The sequence below is a fragment of the Rhinolophus ferrumequinum genome, chromosome 6 (assembly GCF_004115265.2).
Source record: "Rhinolophus ferrumequinum isolate MPI-CBG mRhiFer1 chromosome 6, mRhiFer1_v1.p, whole genome shotgun sequence".
In the NCBI taxonomy this organism is placed as follows: Eukaryota; Metazoa; Chordata; class Mammalia; order Chiroptera; family Rhinolophidae; genus Rhinolophus; species Rhinolophus ferrumequinum.
Genome location: NC_046289.1, coordinates 56,060,301 through 56,080,674, shown reverse-complemented (window position 1 = coordinate 56,080,674; position 20,374 = coordinate 56,060,301). Strand labels below are relative to the sequence as shown.

Genomic DNA, 20,374 nt, shown 5'->3' with positions numbered 1-20,374 from the left:
TTCGTGGATATTCATCTCGAGGGAATATTTTGATCCTAACTACTATTATCTAACATATATCAACATTGAAATACTTTTATTTTAAATATGTAATCACTGCAAGGTTTTTTTTTGCCATGAGATTGCTAGTCAACAGTCAACGTCTGAAACAAAAAGAGCAAGTTGCATTTAATACTATAATAAGGGAGAGCTGTGCTAGCTAGGCATCATCTCTCTGAGCAGAGGAGACCAAGTCCTTATCCACGGTTTTTGGGAAGTGTGCAATTACCAGACTGGCAAACTTTTCAAGAGCATAGTGACATCGTCTGTAGAAGCATGATTATTTGGGTGAGTCTGTTGACTGGTTGTATATACTTGTGTATACTTGTATAATTACTCAGTTCAAGATACAGCACGTTTTCATCACCCCAGAATTTTCTCTAATGTCTCTACCTAATCAGTGTCTCCCAATAACTATTTCCATCTCCATGGATTAGTTTTGCCTCTTCTTGAATTTTATATACATGAAAGCATGTAGTATGTATTATTTTAAGTCTAGCTTTTTATATTCCTTTCAACATAATGCATGTGAGATTCATGTTTTTGCACATATGAGTAGTTGCTCTTTCTTACTATGTAGTATTCTATTTTATGTCTATACCACAATTCATTTGTGTATTCTCTTGATAATGGACATTTGGGTCATTTCCAGTTTAGGGATATTATGAATAAAGCCACAGTGAACATTTTTATACATCTTATTTGATTAACAAACACTCATTTCTCTGGGTCTATAGCTAGGAGTGAAATTGCTGAGTCATTATGGTACGAATTGTTTCATTTTCGTAGATATTGCCAAACAGTTTTCCTAAGTGGTTGAATTAGTTTGCACTCCCCCTGCAATTGATGAGAGTTTCGGTTGCTCCACATGCTTGTCAACACTTCAGCTGGGCCCTGAAGAACATGTAGGGGTTCCATTGAGGATGGAGGTAGACAAGAAAAAATGCCGTCATTCTAGAGAGAGGGAGCAGAGTAAGCAAAGGCATAGAGATCTAGAAGTTAGGGGCCTGTTTGGAATATAGGCTATGTGGTGGGGAGCAGCTGAAGATAATACTGGAAAGCTAGCTAGGACCAGGCTGGGAACTGTTGATTTCATGCTGAGGAATTTGGACTTTATCTTGTAGGTCAGGGGGAAACTAACAGTCAACAATACATATGTTTAGGTAGTAGATTATAGAGTCTAGAGACATGGGAATGGGCTTTAACTAAATGTATTCATTGTTTGGGTTGTTGTGTAGCTTATATTAATTTTAAGGATTAAGAAAGTAGGTTAGTCATGTGCAAACTTAGCTCTTCCACCATTTGTCTATGTTTGAATCTTAGGGAAACCTTTGGTTACAAAATGTTGTCTCCATTCTGTGCGAACACATCATTTAGGTTCTACCTGGTGCTGGTGCCATGATACATATAAATGTAAACATGGCATCTGACGTTTTACAAGTGCTTCATTTTAAGCGATCCGAAAGATCTAGAATGTGGCTTAAATTTTTAAAAATTAATTCAAATAGAAAGCTAAAATTTAAAATGCCTCAGTGAAATGAGATTCCTGAGAATCCATCTGAAAATTAGCAGGGTCCTGGTAGTCCAGTTTGAAAAAGAAGGAGGACTCTAGAGATAAGTAATAAATGGAAAGGAGGTTGGTTAGTGGAACGAAGGCTTTTGGCCCCGAATATTCCAGGAGTTTCCCAGTGTCCTTGAGTATGAGATAAAGCAGTGGCAGAGTGAAAAGGAAAGCACACCACGGCGACAGCCCCTGTAGATTTGGGGGATTATCTTAATAAAGTTCTTTAGCCTGTGAGGCGGAAAAGACAGGCCACCACAACCTAGTTGTCAGAGTTGACACAACACAAGCTCTAAATGCAGTTCCTGACCAACACCACACGGGAGTATGTCAGAAATGCAGATCCTCAACCCTGCCCCAGTCCAGTCAGTCAGGAAACCAGGGTGGGGCCCGGAATCTGTGTCTTAATCAGCCCTCCCCAAGGATTTCTAAAACATGAAAACTGCTCCTCTAAAAAATGAGTTAAGGGTGAAGAATGAAACAGTCTGCACATACCAGAATTTCAACTGTAAAAAATTTCTACTTCTTCCTAACTTACCAGGCACACCTAACTTTTGTGTATATACAAACTTTTTGCTTATATATATTTTTAAAAATGACTATGAGAATATAATGCTTTAACGAAACTATTCCTGGGGTGGCCAGTTAGCTCAGTTGGTTAGAGCATGGTGCTAATGACACCAAGGTTGCCGGTTCTATCCCCGCCTGGGCCAGTGTGAGCTGCGCCCTCCTTAAAAACAAAAACAAAAAACCATTCCTGTGCTGTGTAAGTTATCTGTTGCTTTTTTATGAATCGTATTTTACATTAGTTTGGGGATTTTAGAAAGCCCTTGTGGACACAGGATAGATTTGAAATACTTTTCTAGCACATTGGATTCACCTCTTCATCATTCAGAATTTGCTCCCCTTCCAGTAGGTAGATGTCAAAGGATGAGCAGGTGAGGGCAGGTCATCCCTAGGACAGAAAACAAATCAAAGCAGTATTTCCAGAGCTTCCCTTCTTGAGGATTTTCTGCTGCTAACACTTGGAACATTTTCAGTACGCAGACATTCCCCAATAGAGGAGGAGAGTTGAGAGGGAAGGTATAATCAAGTTAGAAAATCTGAGAAAATGAACACCTGATGAAAGGACGCTGCTAATAAGTTTTGAGTGACATTAGGTGGGATGAACACTGGTGGTTTGCTTTTTATTGAAGCAGAATTGAAGCTTCTGAGGGAACTCTATTATATTACCTGAAATTTCTTGTCTCTTGGCAAAATCTCATAATCTGAATCTGAAGGAAATGGCTTTCTATTGCTTTGAAAAGCATAAAACAAGCCAAACAAGTAAATTCCTTAGGAAATTAAATTAAAAAAACACTTAAAACCATTTTCGCCTAGAAAATATCATAATAAACTAAGAATTGAAAGAAAATGGAAGAGATTTTTTTTTTACATATGACTGACAAAGATTAGTATCCAGAATATATTAAGAGTATCTATTTTTAAAAAAAGATAACATGATATAAAAATGGGCAATGATGGGGTGGCCAGTTAGCTCAGTTGGTTAGAGCGTGGTGCTAATAACACCAAGGTTGCCGGTTGGCATCCCCGCATGGGCCACTGTGAGCTGCGCCCTCCTTAAAAAACGGGGCGGGGGGGGAAGGGGGGCAACAAATTCTTCACTGAGTAAGGAACACCATTGGGCAATGAGTGAACATATGAAAAGATGCTCAACCTACAGTGAAATATAATTTCACATTGACCCAGAATGGTCAAAAATAAAAACCCTGATACTAATATCAACATTTAGCAAGGATGAGCAACATGAATTGTCATGGAAGTTGATACAACCACTTTGGTAGGTAATGTCAAACTATTTTCAAGGTTGAGCATAAGCATACCCTTCCCCAGTAATCCCATTCCTAGGTTTGAACAACTTGGAGAAACTCTTGTACATGTATAACGGGAAGTAGGTAACCAGATTGTTTATAGCAAAAAAATTGAGGGGGGAGGACTGCAAGTAACACAAATGTTCATTTATACAAATGAATGCTATATACCGTGTTTCCCCAAAAGTAAGCCCGGGTCTTCTGTTAAATTTTGTTCCAAAAGATGCATTAGGGCTTATGTTCAGGGGATGTCATCCTGAAAAATCATGCTAGGGCTTATTTTCCAGTTAGGTCTTATTTTCGGGGAAACATAGTAGAAATGAAAGTGAAAGAAGTACAGTTCTAAGCATCAACTCAAGACAATGTTGAGTGAAAAAAAGGTACATACTGTGTAAGTCAATTTATATAAAGTGCAAAAAAGCCAAAAACAAAAAGTGTTAAGGATAGGTACATTTAAGGTAAAAATGTAGAGTCAGAATGAGTAATTCAAAATTCAGTACAATGGCTATGTCTCTGGGGGAGGGAGACGCAGCTGGCAAGGAGAGCATGAGAGTAATAGTACTAGTCCCTTGCTGAAGCTGGGCAATGCGCTCATTTTCTGCATTTTTTCTTTAAGCGTTAGTATAAACATGCGTTGTATGATAGCTTTTTACTTTAGGATAAAGGGCAATCTACTGGAGTAAACTATTCTAGTCACTCCAAGGAATGTCATGTTCCAAACCTAGAGAAGCTGGGTGGCGTGTGTATTTATGTAACATTGTCTTTCTTCCTGCTGTCTCGTTCCTGTCGTATTGTCCGTTATAGTGCCGCCTTAGTAGGGTCCCCATTGCATTTATGGCCCTTACTGGGAATACCTTTGAGAGGAAAGGGAAGGGATGCTCAAAATAATTAATGTGTATTTTTTGAACTATGTGTTGACTAAGAAATCGGCTTTGTTACATACAGTCATGTGCTGCTTAACAGTGGGGATAAATTCTGAGAAATGAGTCATGAGGCGATTTCATCCTGCCGAATATCACAGAGTGCACTTACGTGGTGTAGCCTGCTGCTCCTAGGCCACCAACTTGTGTACTTGTTACTATAGAAAACAACATGAGATTAAATCGAGCACAAGCGAAATGATGCAATCAAGACAGGCAGTCAACACAAGCTGTATGAGGTTGCTTCTAGCATAACCCAACATACTGTTTTACAGCAAACCTTTTTTTATAAGGAGAAAGAATACACTCTAAAATAATGATAAAGTATAGTAAACATATAAACCAGGAACATAGTCGTTTATTCATTACCAAGTACTATGCACTGTACGTAATTGTATGTGCTGCACTTTGATACGACTGGCGGCGCAGTGGGTTTGTTTACACCAGCATCACCACAAACACGTGAGTAATGCGCTGTGCTGTGACGTTAGGGCTGCTCTGCTGGCACCAGGTGATAGGGATTTTTTAGCTCCATTATAGTCTTATGGGACCACCGTGGTATCTTTGGTCAGTCATTAATGGAAACTGTGTTATGCGGCTCATGCCTGTACATACACTTCAGGAAATTAGGTTACACCACATTAAAAACTTCTTTTTATATTGATTGTTCAAACATTAAAACATAGCATAAACTAAATAGTTACTCTTGGTTACATAGTCATGTGTTTTTTATCAGTTTCTTACCGCTGTCTGTCTCAAATACCATGGCATTGGTATTTTTATGAAATGAGCATTTTTTCAAAGTGGTCTTAGTTTTTGTTTTATCCCCCCTTAAATTGCCTGCCACCTTCATTAAAATTGCATTTTATGGTTAATATATTTGAAAGTGCTGATATCTTTCGTTGAATCCTCTCTGTAGTTTGTATTATTTTTAGTAGTACTGAGAAAATTATTAATAATTAATCCTGAGAAAATACACTCAGGATATATAGTAAGCTTGCTCCGTTAAACTTGGAAGTACAAAGTGGAGGTTTATCAAATTTAGTGATGACAATAATGATAATAATTTGTTTAAAATAAAACAAAAAATCTAGGATAACTGCTAAACTGATGAGGTTCCAGTTAAAAAGATATAAGCCAGACCTGTGTTGGGCAATTACACAAAATGCCTGCAATTTAACATCTGCATAAACACAGTTCTGTTAATTTGCTTTTTATTGGACCCACGTGGTTGCTAGTCACTAGCTGACAGATCTGTGGTGAACGTTTCTTCTTAGGGAATGAAAACACATAAAAGGATCCATAAAATGTTACTGGTCTGAGATGGAAAATAGTTAAAATATTAAGCTGGGAAAACATGGGGGGAGGACGAAGTAAAGGAAATATAAGGTTGGACAGTTAAATTCGCAAACTCATCCTAGAAAAAATGCTACATCCCTCATTGCTGAATATCACTACGGTCACCTTCAAAGTGCTGCCCTTCGGAGGCTATGCACCAATGCCAGTGCCTAGTCCTCCCTTCAAAGCAATTTTGGAACTCTTTTTCTGGAATGGCCACCAGAGCTGTCATATTACACTTGATGTCCTGAATGTCATCAAAATGTCTTCCTTTCAATATTTCCTTTATCTTTGGGTAAAGAAAGAAGTCATTGGGGGCCAGATCAGGTGAGTAGGGAGGGTGTTCCAATACAGTTATTGGTTTACTGGCTAAAAACTCCCTCACAGACAGTGCTGTGTGAGCTGGTGCATTGTCGTGAAACAAGAGCCATGAATTGTTGGTGAAAAGTTCAGGTCATCTAACTTTTTCATGCAGCTTTTCAGCACTTCCAAATGGTAAACTTTGTTAACTGTTTGTCCAGTTGGTACAAATTCATAATGAATAATCCCTCTGATATCAAAAAACGTTAGCAACATCTTGCAATATCATTGCGAACTTAGTTGTCTGGCTTCATATATCCAAACTTTGAAGTATTGGGTGTGTTGCAGCTAATAAAAATTTAGCCAAATCACTAAGTTTAAGGATTATTTCTCAATCACATAAGAACATTTTATGAAGACAAAAATAATCCACATATATGGCTAGAATTTGTAGAAATACTTTATTTTTACTTCACATTTTTTTGTGGGACTTAAGTATCTTTGCCTGTAGAACAGCCCTACGGTATCTGGAAAGATGCTGCTTATTGAATCATCTCATAGCTGTCTGTTTGGGAGCGATCCACACAGTGGAGAAATGGTGAAGGTCCTTTCCTATAATCAGACCCTCCTGACCAACCCTGCCAGTTAGTGGATGACATATCCCAGCATGGTTTTTAGTATTTTACTGAACATTTTCAGAATGCTGTATTTTTTCCTTTAAAAATACATTAAAAAATTTTTTTTATTTCCCCTTTTCAAAAAATACTTTTTTCTAATGGCAAGAGACCACTTCTCCCATGGGGAGTGTATTAATGTCCACCATATTAATATTGAGACAGAAAATAATGTTCTATGCAATTTACAGTAAAACGACTGTACTTTAAACATAATGTGCTTAAGCAAAGTATTCTGGTAGCAATCAATTGAAAGCCATTGATGGAAAAAATGGTATTTTGGCACATATTATAAGTTCTTTCCCCCTAAAACTCAGTTATCAGAAAATCTAAATTCTATCAAGTAAACATTTTAATGGATTTGAATTTTATTCCCTTCTATCCCTCTTTTTTCCCAGTTAATTTTTTATTTTTTGTCAACAAATGACAAAAGGTAAAGGCATTGAATGATCCATAGAAAAGGGTAGTATGTGACATGGTCAAAGAATATATAACATTGGAAATTATATTTCACTTACCCTAATAATAGATCTAAGAAGGTGGAGATGATATTTTAAATGTTTTTGTTCTTCTCTCCATAGCTTTAAGAAAAAGTAGAAATCACTTCTGACTGTACTAAATAGCAAAAACTAAGTGCAAACCATGGCTCTACCATTCCGGAAGGACTTAGAAAAATACAAGGACCTCGATGAAGATGAGCTGCTTGGGAATCTATCAGAAGTAGAACTGAAACAGCTGGAAACTGTTCTGGATGATCTTGACCCTGAGGTAGGTGCTCGCTAATGAGGAGAAATGAAATAATTTTTCGAATCCTTTGAAACTAAGTAGCTGTCTGTGAGCAGTTAGCTTTTCCATGACTTTTCCCTGGCACTCCTTTATCCAAATCAGTTTTTTGTCTCGTCTTGTTCCCCCATTTCTACCTCCATATCCTTACTGAGATGACTATGCTAAACTACTTTCTCCAACATCCTTATTTTCAAATGTCTCCTGAAATTTTCTCTACTGTAAGAAATCATTTCTCTCTGGTCAGGGAGGAATGTTTTTGGTAAAACGCAGCAGATGATCAGCTCTCTGACGTATGCTGACCTCTGTGCCTCTTCTGAGCTGCTGTACCAGGATGGCTGCAGTGCAGAGTCTCTGGAAGGTTCTTTGTGACTTTGAATCTATAATTGTTACCTACCTTTCTGAAAGATGCTGACCACATCGAGTAAGTTCCTAGTCATTGGTAGGGTAAACCTAAGTAGGCTCAGCAATCCTGCAATGATGTAGAGCAGACCTGAGTATATGTATGTATGTTTTAATTTGCCAAGTGGATGTTGTTTGTCTTTTAAATTACACAGGCTAAGGTAGAGACCCTTGACCCATAAATTGTTATTCCCTGGTATATATTGGGGGGGACAGTGAGGGGAGAACCCTAAGGTTATGGCTACTTAACCTGAAGGTAATGCTTATTTGCGAGGCCTCTTTTCTTTACAAGTTCCTTTATGCCAAGACATTGATTTTTAGTGCCTTTTAGGCTTGAGGTAGAGTTTGTTTTATAAAATTGTTCTTGTTACTACCACACATTCATTTCCTGCTGGGATGTTTTTAAATTTTTATTGAGAATTAAACTCCTATTCTCCACATTACTTTAGCATTTGGATAAATGTATCTGTACCATAGATCAAATCCCTTAACGATAACTTACTGTAAAGAAAAGTTTTCAGCACACCTAAATCTGGGGGGAAATTCAGGATCACAGTGCTGTTTTGATCATGTCCCGGCAATACCTTCTACACGGAGTTCAGCCGACTAGGCCTGTTTGAATCAAATGGTGGGAACCTAAGAGTTCATCTCGTTCAGGGTTTCCTAACCTGGGCACTATTGACAGTTGGGGCTGGATAATTCTTTGTAGTGGGGGCTGCCTGTGCGTGTAGCAGCATCCCGAGCCTCTGCTCACCACATGCCAATACATAACCCCGTTTCAAACATACTGGAATTCTGTTTTAATCAGGGATGGTGAGGTGGCAGATACGGAGACAGCTGCCTTGAAAGAAAAGTGTTACTTACAGTCCCCACCAGCAGGAAGCACAGCAGGCCACACAGGGCCACGTGGGGACGCACCCAGCGTGGTGAGGAGGCAGAAGTAACACGGAAGGAGCATGGCCTGGAGCCTTTATTGTGGTTACCGAGGGAAGGATGGGTGAGGGAAGGATTGGTGAGGCAGGGCGGGCAAGTTTGAATAAGTTTAGGACTGGCTGGTGTGAATAAATTCAGTGGACTCTGGGCTACAGGAGTGGTCTCTAGTTGTCCAGTGCTTAGGTGGTTCAGGGCAGGGGAAATACTGGTTTGTTGTGTGAGATAAAGGAGGTGGTTGGGGTATAGGCTCTGAATTGGTTGGTTTTCGTATGAAAGGCACACTGGTGGCGGTAGAAGTTGTTCTGCTACCCCTAGGAATTAACTATGGGAGGGGCAGTCTTTTCAGAATTAGCAAGGCCCCAAGATGTCAAAGCATCGTAAAATACAGAAAATAAAAAAACATGATTAATATGCCCCCCATACACACCAGTTGTGACAACCAAAAATGTTCCAGACATTGCCAGTTGTCCCCTGGAGGACAAAAACACCTCTGGTTGAGAACGTTGATCTAGAGTTTGGAAAACAAAAGTTGGGTGACTTGCTTCAGTTATTACAATTAGGGAGAGAACTGAGACTAGATCCCTCTCTGCCTGGTTGATCCCTGGCAGAGGCTAGTGGTCTTTCTATTAAACTGTAATGAGTCCCCTTCAACTCATGTCCTGTGCCATAGGTCTAAAAGCTGACGGTTTAGATTTTCTTATTTGCAAATCCATGGCCTGCTTTTTGTATAGGGAGGCTTGACTTCTAACCTCTGGATGTATTTGCAAACTCCCTGACCCTGGTTGCAACACCCCCAACCTCAGATACTGTTAGTCAGACTAGAACAATGATGGTTATTGATAACATGCCACTCGTTGGGTGAAGTATTTGGAAAGAGTGCCGTTATGGATTAGGTAAGAAAAGAGGGCAAGGGTAGTAGCAGTTACTTCAGCCAGAGAAATGCCACTGTAACTTACAAAGCCTCAGAACGTAGATAAGAGCAGATGAAGATTGGGTATGGTACCTTGTTATATTTTGGAGGGCTGATTTTCTTTCCGTATGCAGCTCTCAGTATATTTATTAGCTTACTTACTGCATTTTCTCAAAATGTCTATCTCCAAAAAACAGCCAGCCAGCTCAGGCAAAAGCTATTTTTTTTCATTTCCAAGATAAATATGTTATTAAAACAAAATTCCACTGCGAGGGAGAAATATGCAAAGTTTAGTGGCAGTCACTTTAATGATATTTTTATCTGTGTAACTAATTATGATTCATTGACTTAAACTATACTTGTAATAAAGCTTGGATCATAGGTTTATAGCCTCCAAAGCCAGTTAGCTGTCATTTATTTTGTGGTCAAAGACTGTATTTAAGGAGTCAGGAGTCCAGCTAACATATCATTTAAAACCTATATTGAAACATATATGGGCCTGAGCAGGCATATGGAATAAAGCAGCTTCATCATTACCACCAGGAAATAGCAATATGTACATGAATGCCTTTTTTGATGGTGAAGGGCAGTAACTTTTATTGAAATTTGCCTTAATGAGCATTTTTCTTTAAAATTATTCTCAAATCTTTATTCAAGAGGGTGCAACCTATAGATCCTAGGTACTATGCTAGGCTTAGGGATGCAAGAATGAGCAAAACAAATGTGGTCTTTGCCCTCCTAATGCAGGCTGGTCGGAGTGGAGGGAGTTAGGCATCAGTTACATGGTCATGCCATATCAACATGAAAGCATATAATGGGAAGTCAGGAAAAGCTTCCGTTGGGGGACTGGAGCTGCAGTCTGAAAAATGAGTAGCAGAAAAGGATGGACAGAGCATTCCAGGGAAGGCCTGTGATAGAAAGAAGCATATGGCAAGTACGAGGGGGAATCAAGGGCTAGTGTGGCCAGAATGGAGAGGGTGTGAGATGAGGCTAGGATAACCTTGTTGGGTGGGAGTGAGGGATGCCGAAAATCAGGAACGCGTCCTGGGTGACCCATTGGAAGGCTAATGTGATACTATGCCATCCCAGCTTGGGTCATAGTGGGAAACAAAGTAGTGGTGTTGGAGATGGAGAAACGGAAACAGACTAATGAGTTTTTTCAGGAAGTGAAAATGGAAAGGACTTGATGGTCGGTTGGGAATGGATTCCTCGTGGAGCTCTTGTCTTGATTTCAGAATCTAAGGGTAGAAATCTTGTGTTTCTTTTTTATGTTCCCATACACAATTTTGTATTACAAAAACATTTTGGTGCAGGGTTAGGAACAGACCTACTTTGTGTTTCATCTTTCTGGGTGAGCTTTCTGTGTAATGTGTGTTATTTCATGAGAACACAAAGGTGCGTTGCATGGAAGTTATTATGGATCTCAGCAAATGGCCAAAGTTGAAGTGCTGTATTTTCTAGTAATAAAATGAATATTTGTTATTATCGTTAGCCATGTAAGATCATCCTTTGTAATGAAAAAATATCTTATAATACCTATGAGATGCAGCAACATTGCCAGTATTGAGTGGGAGGTGTTGCAAAAGACGGCTGGCCCTTTTGTGTGACTTCTCTGGCTGCCTCCCATTTTCCAAGCAGAGGAATACCTAGGAATAGTGAGACAAGGCAAGTTCACCTCTTTGGCTTTTGACAAGCAAAAGGATGGAGCTCACATTGTCTCATCACTGCTTGCTGTACCTGGGCTTAGTGAAAATTTACATTAGGGACTACAGGAGATAGCGTTAACCCATCACCTCTCTTTAATCCCCCACACTCACTTTATCACTCAAAAAGACTGTAGCCATGTAAAAACCCAGGGACATACTTCTTACTCTGAGTATCTCAGAGTGCCTTGGTGCATGAGTAGCAATGACAGTGGTTGCTACAAGTACATCCTAGGGCTGATACAGCAGGGGTGCCAAAAAAATGTGTACACAGGACTTGTAATCATCTTTTGTTAGCAGTATATATTGAGTCTTACACTTTTAGTACAATTTTTTCCTTTCTTAAAATATGTATGCACCTTTTTGGCACCCTCTGTATATGCATCCATGCACATAGTGTACATGTGCACTGTATGGCGTACATGTTTTTATTATGAGAAAGTCTTTACAATGAAATAGAAGTCATTATGAAGGACTATGATGTATGTAGTCATTTAACATTCTTTTGTAATGGAATTTTTCTGCATATACATATATGCTGAGCTGTTATTCAGCATTAAAAAATTTTTTTTACCATTTAATTACCATTTTAAAAGTAAAGGGTATAGTAGAATGCTTTCTGAAGAAAATGTGTATGTGCCTATTTTAATAGTAATCTAACTGAATTCTACCTAATTTAAAATAAAAAAAGAGCTTTGGATCACTTTTACATTGCTGCCTTAAAATCCTGTAATGAAGTGTTTCATGCCTGTATCATATTCTAGTCTATAATTCTTTCTTATCTGGATAATGTATGGAAGCATCTAGCGTTGGTGTTCCTGGGGTCATAATGGCTGATTCATTCTCTTTGGCAGAATGCCCTTCTGCCTGCGGGCTTCCGGCAGAAGAACCAGACGTCAAAGTCAGCCACGGGGCCGTTTGACCGAGAGCACCTCCTCTCGTACCTGGAGAAGGAGGCTTTGGAGCATAAGGATAGGGAAGACTACGTGCCCTTCACTGGGGAAAAGAAAGGTGAGCACGGAATTCTGAAGTCATTTGCTAGCACTTGATTTTTCTTTTTACAGCTAGCTCTGGAGAAAATAACATTTTTAGAGGTACATCATTGGTAGCCTTAAAGATACGATCATGTTGACTTAAAAAATTGTTAGGTAATATGGTCACTTCATGTACATTTTTCATCAGCTTGGCCTATATGTTCCTTCCTAATGATTTGTTGGTGAGATTTTATTACACGGTGATTTAGTTCTCTACTGTAACAAGTATTGAAAGTGTACTGAGGTAAAAATTGTAATTCACTAGTGTATTACAGAATGCAAACGGTGTCACATGCAAATGGCTCTCTTCTAACTCCTGTCTTCACAGTGGAATGCCGTAAAATAATTCAGGCCATGTTTTCAAAGACCCTTTTTAAAGGATATCCTACAGTCTTCGTTAGTAAGTCATAATTGTCGATGCTTCATAATCATTACTTTCAGGGAAGTTTTCTAATCCAGGTCCTTCCCATTGCAGATTTTGAGTTTCAGTAGCCTCAGTGGAGCATGAGAAGAGCTATTTTTAAAGGTATATACTAACATTTAACATAACGTAAGTTAAGTTTGTCAGCTTTCAGTACAAGTTGACCTAAGAAGCCAGATTCTACTTGCACTCTTCCTTAGAACACCATGTGTGGAACACCGAGGAATGGTGACAGTAGTAGTAGCGCTGAAGATCAGCTCTTCCAGGCACTGTTTTTGCATCTGAATCCTTAGTCCAGCAGGAGGAGTGGGTAGAGTAGAGTGCTTTCTGCTGGTGAGACTTCAGCATTTTATTTGGGAAGGAAGCGCTTCTCAAGAATTCGGCCACAACTCTGTCACATGGCTACCCCTTAGCAAGAAGGGAAGCTGGAAACTTTATTTTAACATTCCAGCCTCTGGAGTAGAGGAAGACTAGTGAGTGACTTGAGTAGGTATTCCACAAGGTCTGCATCAGAACTTTTTTAAATGATCTATCATCGCCAATCTCTCTGCTCTTTCTGTAGATACCCCACCCCATTTCTAGTTGAGAATCATGACCTTAGCTACTTTTATTAGTCATGGTTCTCCAGAGAAACAGAACCAAAAGGGTGTGTGTGTGTGTGTAGAGGAATTTATTTTAATTGGCTCACATGATTGTGGAGGCTTAGTAAGTTTAAAATTTGTAGGATAGGCCCGTAGGCTAGAGACCCAGGGAAGAGTAGCAGGTTGAGCCCAAAGGCTGTCTGCTGGTAGAATTCCTTCTTGCTCAGAGATCAGTCTGATTAAGACCTTCAGCTGATTGGATGAGGCCCACCACATCATGACTTTACTCAGAGTCCACTGATTCAAATGTTAATCTCATCCAAAAACACCTTCATAGAAACAGACAATAGTTGACCATGTATCTGGGCACCATGCCCAACCGTATTGGCACAGAAAATTAACCATCACACTACTGTTTGAGGTGGGAATGTCACGTTCCTCAGGTGTTTAGGGCCAGAAAAAGATTTGAAAGTCAATACATAGTTTTGAAGTATGGAGAATCAAAAAGGGAGGCAAAAGCATCAGTTCCTTTGTGTTTGTCATAGAAAAGACTGCTGGCTATATTTTCATCTGTACAGCCGTACTAATAACACTATTTATAGCTTCAACCCGGTTTATAGAAGAGAATATGATTTTATGAGAATAAATATTGATTAATCACCTTTTACTATTATGTGTGTTTCAGGTAGATTCTGGGGGTATAATTAGGAAGAAGAATGGAGGCAGAAACAAACGGAGAGATTTGAGAAAAAGAGATGGCAGAAAAAAAAATATGGAATTTGATGACAAAAAATAAAAATAAGAGGTGTGAAAGAACTGCATTTGTCCTAAGCTGACCCAGAAAGCTTCCCAGTATGCTCTTGTTTCATAATCTCCAGTTACCTAGGGAAAGATCTTGGAGGATTAGAGGAGGTAGGAAAGAAAGTAGAGAGGAATTGTGGAAAGTAAGAACATATCAGAGTTGAGAAATGATAGCGCTATGGAATATGGGTGACAAAAAGGAAAAAATGGTATATCCTTAGCTATAGTGTAATAGTTTTGGTTTCCTTTTATATATTTTAATTTTTCTTATTTCTCACTTTAGACTTTAGATGGGTATGAAATAAATGGAAGTAGTTGAATTAAAAATCAATTAATTTTGTATTCACAATTAGTAGTTTTCTTTTTATAATACGCTCAGTATTTTTATTGTCACTTGTAGCTATCTGTGTCTGTTAAATATTTATGGGCAGCTGTGATGCAGTGATTAAGACAGTGGCATTTTTTAAAATAATGCAATTTTTATTGAAATATGACATGTTTACATAATATGCTCAAATCAGGAGGATACAGATCAGTGAATTACAGAGTGAACACACCCATGTAATCACCACTCAGTTCAAGACATTCTTAGCACCGTTAAAAGGTCCCTTTATGCTTCTTTCTAATCTCTTTTTTCTTTCATTTTCCCAAAGATAACCACCATCATAGTTTCTAATACGATAGATTCGTTTTTCCTGGTTTGAAATTTATATAAATGGACTCATACATTCTGGGTATCTGCCTAGTCTGTTTCATACAAGTCTTTGTGAGAACCAGATTTGTTAAAGCGTACAGTGAAATCACTATAAAAATCCGTCATAGTGTAATTATTGTAAAGGATCCTATGTGATGTTATAACCAAACAAGAGATTTCCATTCTGTCATGGAGGAGTTGTCCAGAACCAGGGAGATAAGTTTTTGTGTTTCAGAAATCCATCTGGTCAAAGCAAATACTACCACCCTAGACTGGGTGGAGTCAAGATTTAAAAGCCACGTTACAGTGCCATAGACCGGAGGAAGGGCAAATTCGTCTTCAACAATTGGGAACTTGAGCTCTACTTTAAAATATAGCTAAAAGCCAGCTCTGATCTTCTCAAATCCGCCCTAAATTAGTTCGCTTTGGTTATCCATAGTTACTAATATGTCTTCCGTTCTTTGGGTCCCATCCCAAGATCTTTATCACATTCTATAAGATGTGATAAAGAACAATTCTTCTACATCTTATTAGCACACCTCCCAATGGAGCTAAATGTGGTTTCCCTCTTTGGCTCCGAAGATCCAAAAGCGTTTTTTTTTAAGATGCCTCTTCCATGACCCTTTCCCCTGAACACCTAAGTTGAGTCTGAAATTTTTTACTTAATAGCTTATTTCACAGGAGATAGAGGATGCCTTCCCAGACAGCAGAGGTTAGTTATTCATAAAACAGTTGGCAAGCCTACCTCTCATAAGAAACAAAAGCATTTTACTTCTTTGGTGTACTTAGACTAGTTAGCATTCGTGAAATGTGCCATTGGTCTCTAAACTAAATCATTTTTCATATTAAGATGACTGCCCTGAGAGTCAGTACTTGATGGCAGTATTAGCTTTTTGTGCCAGGAATGTTATAGTGATGTCACTCTGTTCCTTGAGCTCCTTCCAAGCTGTATGCCAAAATCACATGGTGATCCTGTAAATTATTTTTAAGGATTGATCAGATGACTACTCAATTTTTTAAAAAGTCAACTACTTTCTCATATTCTGAGACCAATTAAATGATTAATTATATTTGTTATTCTTTTACTTAAAGGTACACCATCTTTCCGGAGTTAAAATTACATAGATCTGGCATGACAGGGAATCCCTATGAAACTGAAAATTGGATATTTCAGGATTTTTTACTTTTGACCACAAACAAAAACTATATACTCATGTCAAATTTTATCTTTCTAGATCATCTCAAAATGTTTTAAAAAGACCTGATACTCTAACAAGGATGTTTGAGAGTTATTATATATAGATAAATTACTAATTTAATTTTGTGATTTGTGAAATGATTGTTTTTAATTGTACATTTTACAGAATTGAAAGCATATGTCAACATCTGAGAAGAGGAATTAATCATAATTAAGTGAAGTTCAAGGCATGTTTTCAGTGCATTTTGGGGAACATTTTTTCCTACATCAGTAAATGTTCTGCTTTTAATGGTGTAGTTTTATTAATAGCAAAAAGGTATTATTAGGCAGCTAGTGAGGCACAGGTGACAAACGATATATTAAGGATTGTCTTTAAGTGCATGTTTATAGTAGAATCCACAATAAACATCTGTTAATTTCATCTAAATCCAACCAGCTCGTGGTTAAGAAAATTAGTATCAAGTAATCTTGGCAAAGATTAAAGGAAATGCCTTTCTTATGAGTCTACTATAGGAAATAAACCAAAGGGTTAAGAAAATTAAAACAATAACTTAATTCCAACATATGTTTCTTTTACTTAGAGATACAGTATTAAAATATTGGGAAGCTTTTTACTTCTTTCTCCTTGAAATTTTGCAAAATACAGTAACTGAGGCATTGAGTGAGATATGAGTGAAAGAGAGTATTCATTCAGCTCTTTCTCATTCCTGAGAATGGTGAAAATGGAGAGTGCTGACTATATAGCTGATTATTGTTTACCATTACATCTTTACATATCTTGAGTATTCTGTTTCCAGAATGGATAAGGCATGAATTTGACACTTGGAGAAAAATTTGCCCCAGTCTTGAATATTTCTTACTGACTCTTGTTTTTGCTTTGCTTTGCTAGGAGTCTGCCTGCCCGTTTCTCATATGACACCTCACCCTTACGTAACCTAAGATTGTTTCCCCTGGGTGTCCCATATTTCACAGATGCATCAGAGCCATGCTGCACCTTGTTCACTACAGTCAAGTGCCCCTGGATTTCCATTTGAGACGCTGACTCACCCACGTTGGGCTACTCCCTTCCTTGCAGATCACAAGTGCTCTTCCTGTTTGCCCATGGGGTAGAGCCATCTATGCTTTTTGTTGCTTTCCCTTCCCCTCCCTGAGAAAGGAATGCCCTTGGGTTTCCTTCCCAAGAATCTCATATACCCACCCTGCTTACGAAAGGTGAATTTATCCAGATTGCCTTAAACTAAGGATTTCTCATATACCTTTCAAGCTATTTATTTATAATTACCTTAGTTGTCCAGAAAACTTAGCCCAGTCACTCTTTTCTGAAAAAGGCTTTCCTTACCTTGCTGAGTACATGATTTCTTTGGAGGAAAGGCAGACCTGATCCCTTAGTAAAGCAGAAAGATGGTGATTATAACCTTCCTAAAATCAACAGGATTATGTAACTGCCTGTGAGCAATTGTTTTCCACCAAGTTCAAGATAAAGACTGGCTCTTACTTTTGTACTCATATCTTAGGAGTTAAATGTCCCTTATATACCTCCAAAAAGTGGTCTTCCCAGCCACTGAAGCTGATATTTGAAATGGGCTGCTTAAATTAGTTATGACATCTCTATTTCATTCAGACTGGTCATTGTATCTTTTGAAGGATTCATTCATTACTCCTTTGGAGTAAGGGGTTAGCTAAAGGGATTGTTCACTGGCTCATGTTAAGACATTTTATGGGAAACTCTAGATAACCATACCCATTCTGGATGTTCCTTTCCCTCTAACATGTCTGTATATAATTTACATACTATAGAATATTGCTTTTAATTGTTCCAGAATCATATACTGTGAGGCTCTGTTATTAGGGTTTTTATTTTAATTTAGGATTGTTATGTCCTCTTGATGAATTGCCCCATTTGTTATCATGACATGACCTTCTCTATCCCTGGTAATATTCTTTACTCTGAAATCTACATTGTCTGATACTAATATAGCCAACCAACCTTACTTTCTTTTGATTAGTGTTAGCATAATGTAAGTTCTCTGTTTGTCCCATCCGTTCTTGTTCTCTTTCCTCTTTTTATATCTTCCATGTCTCTACTTAACTTTTTGAGCATATGGACTATAGTTACAATAACTTTTTAATATCCTTACCTGTTAACTTTATCACCTGTCATTGCTAATTTAGTTTTGATAGATTTTTTTTCTTATCGATCAAAGTTTCCTGCTTTTTTGCATGCTAAGAATTTTTTATTGGCTATCAGACATTATTAATTTTAACTTGTTGGGTACTGGATATTTTGGTTTCCCTATAAATATTCTTGAGTTTCATTCTGGGACACAATTAAGTTACTTGGTAACAGTTTTCTTGCTTTTAAGATTCTGTAGGTGAGATTGGAGTAGTGTTCAGTCTAGGGCTAGTTGTTATTCTGCTACTGAGGCAAGACCCTTCTGAGTTTTCTACCCAGTGCCCTGTGAATTACAAGGTTTTCCAGTTTGGCTGGTGGGAACAGGCTCTATTCCCAGCCCTGTATGAGCCCAAGCACTATTATCTATGGCATTTTCAGAATTTTTTTTTTTCCCTTGGCCCAAGGTGCTTTCATCACACATGTGCACTCTGCCGAATAATAAAAGGCGCCCTCTTCAGGTCTCCAGAGCTCACTCTCTGTAACTCTCCCCTCTCTGGTGCTCGGTCCTGCAAAGGTTAGCTACAGTGTTTCCCCGAAAATAAGGCCTAGCCAGACCATCAGCTCTAATGCATCTTTTGGAGCAAAAATTAATGTAAAACTTGGTCTTATTTTACTATAATACCGGGTACAATATAATATAATATATAATATAGTAGTACTGGGTCTTATATTAATTTTTGCTCCAAAAGACTCATTAGAGCACTCGGTCTGGCGCTCAGTCTTATTTTTGGGGAAACAGGGTAGCTGCCTAGGTCTTTCTGGACCTTGGCTCTGTCTCCTCCATTCACAGAGTTCACCAGGCTCTGCCTGGGTTCCTGTTCCCTGTGTTGCAGCCTGGACACTTTCTCCAGGCAGTAAGCTGGGTGATCACAGGGCTCACTTTTATTTCTCTCCTCTCAGAGGTCACTGTCCTTTGTTGCCTGATGATCACTGCCTTAAAAACTTAATACGTTTTGTCTATTTTGGGGTTGTTTCAGTCATGTGGGTAAATCCTGTCCCTAATATTCCATCTTGACCAGAAGTGGAAATCTCCAGAATCATATACTATGGATCTTCTATTTCCCCAACTAAATGATAAGCTTCCCAAAGGAAAGGGTCTTTTGTTTACCTTATGGTGTTTTTCTAGCTCATTGTTTAGTATACACAAACTCACTAAACATTTGTTGAGTAAATATTTGTTGATGATATTGAGTATTGAGCCAGTGTCGTGTGTGTCATTGGGTCAAAACAATGCCTTTCTAGGATCTGCTCCTTCATCCTTTGAGGTTTGAGGTTTGTGTGCTTCCTGTCAAAAGGTATATCCCAAAGTCCCCTGTGGAGATCTTAGTGACCTCGTTGCCTTATGTCTTTTCTGAAACAAGGTAGCTTATAAACGTACAAACCATAAAATTAGCTAGGACCTTCCACCTCTGTGAGAGTGAAATAACTAAGAGCCATCTTTGTTTCTAGTTATTATATTTTTTATGTACTCAGCAAGGATGGGAGCTAAAACTAAGATAATTCTTAACATTGTGGTAGCTATAACTTCATACCAGAGCAAAAGAGATGAGAACTAGTGAATAAGGTCCTGGCAATAAAATTGTTAACATGGTTCACAGTGTCTCTTACTGATTTTGGAACAATGATTAGGATCTTGGCAAGATGCTACTTTTTTTTTTTTTTCTCTTGGCAAAAACACATGTTTGGATAAATGCCATGCATTTAAGTTACTATTATATGAATTCTTATCTTGGTTTCTTCTGTTTCCTTAGCTGCCATTTTATAGTTGCAGAAACATTAGTGAACTATTTTAACCTTCTTAGCAACCAAGAGTCATAGCCCTGTTTTTGTTTGTTTTGTTTCATTTGGGGATGAGGGGGCATGTCATTTCATACTTGTCTGAGAGATTTTTTTCTGATCTAGTCATTGCTTATTTTCATATTTCACTGTGATGTAAAAACTGTCATTTTAGTTTTTGAAAAATCCAATTTTGGACTTTGCTGTGTTAAATAAGAAAATTAAAATTAGGTAGAAAGCTGTCTACTGAAGAATAAAAGTG

The 20,374-nt window shown here is 38.3% G+C and overlaps 1 protein-coding gene across 2 annotated transcripts in view; it reads left to right on the top strand.

Annotated features, from left to right (window-relative positions):
• TMOD3 (tropomodulin 3) overlaps window positions 1-20,374 on the top strand; it is a 63,406-nt gene that overhangs the window by 16,163 nt on the left and 26,869 nt on the right. For both annotated transcript variants that reach the window (XM_033108942.1, XM_033108943.1), the window contains exons 2-3: window positions 7,285-7,471; window positions 12,289-12,445. In XM_033108942.1, the coding sequence (XP_032964833.1) occupies window positions 7,346-7,471; window positions 12,289-12,445 (283 nt within the window). In that variant the 5' untranslated portion in view covers window positions 7,285-7,345. The remainder of the gene's footprint in view (window positions 1-7,284; window positions 7,472-12,288; window positions 12,446-20,374) is intronic.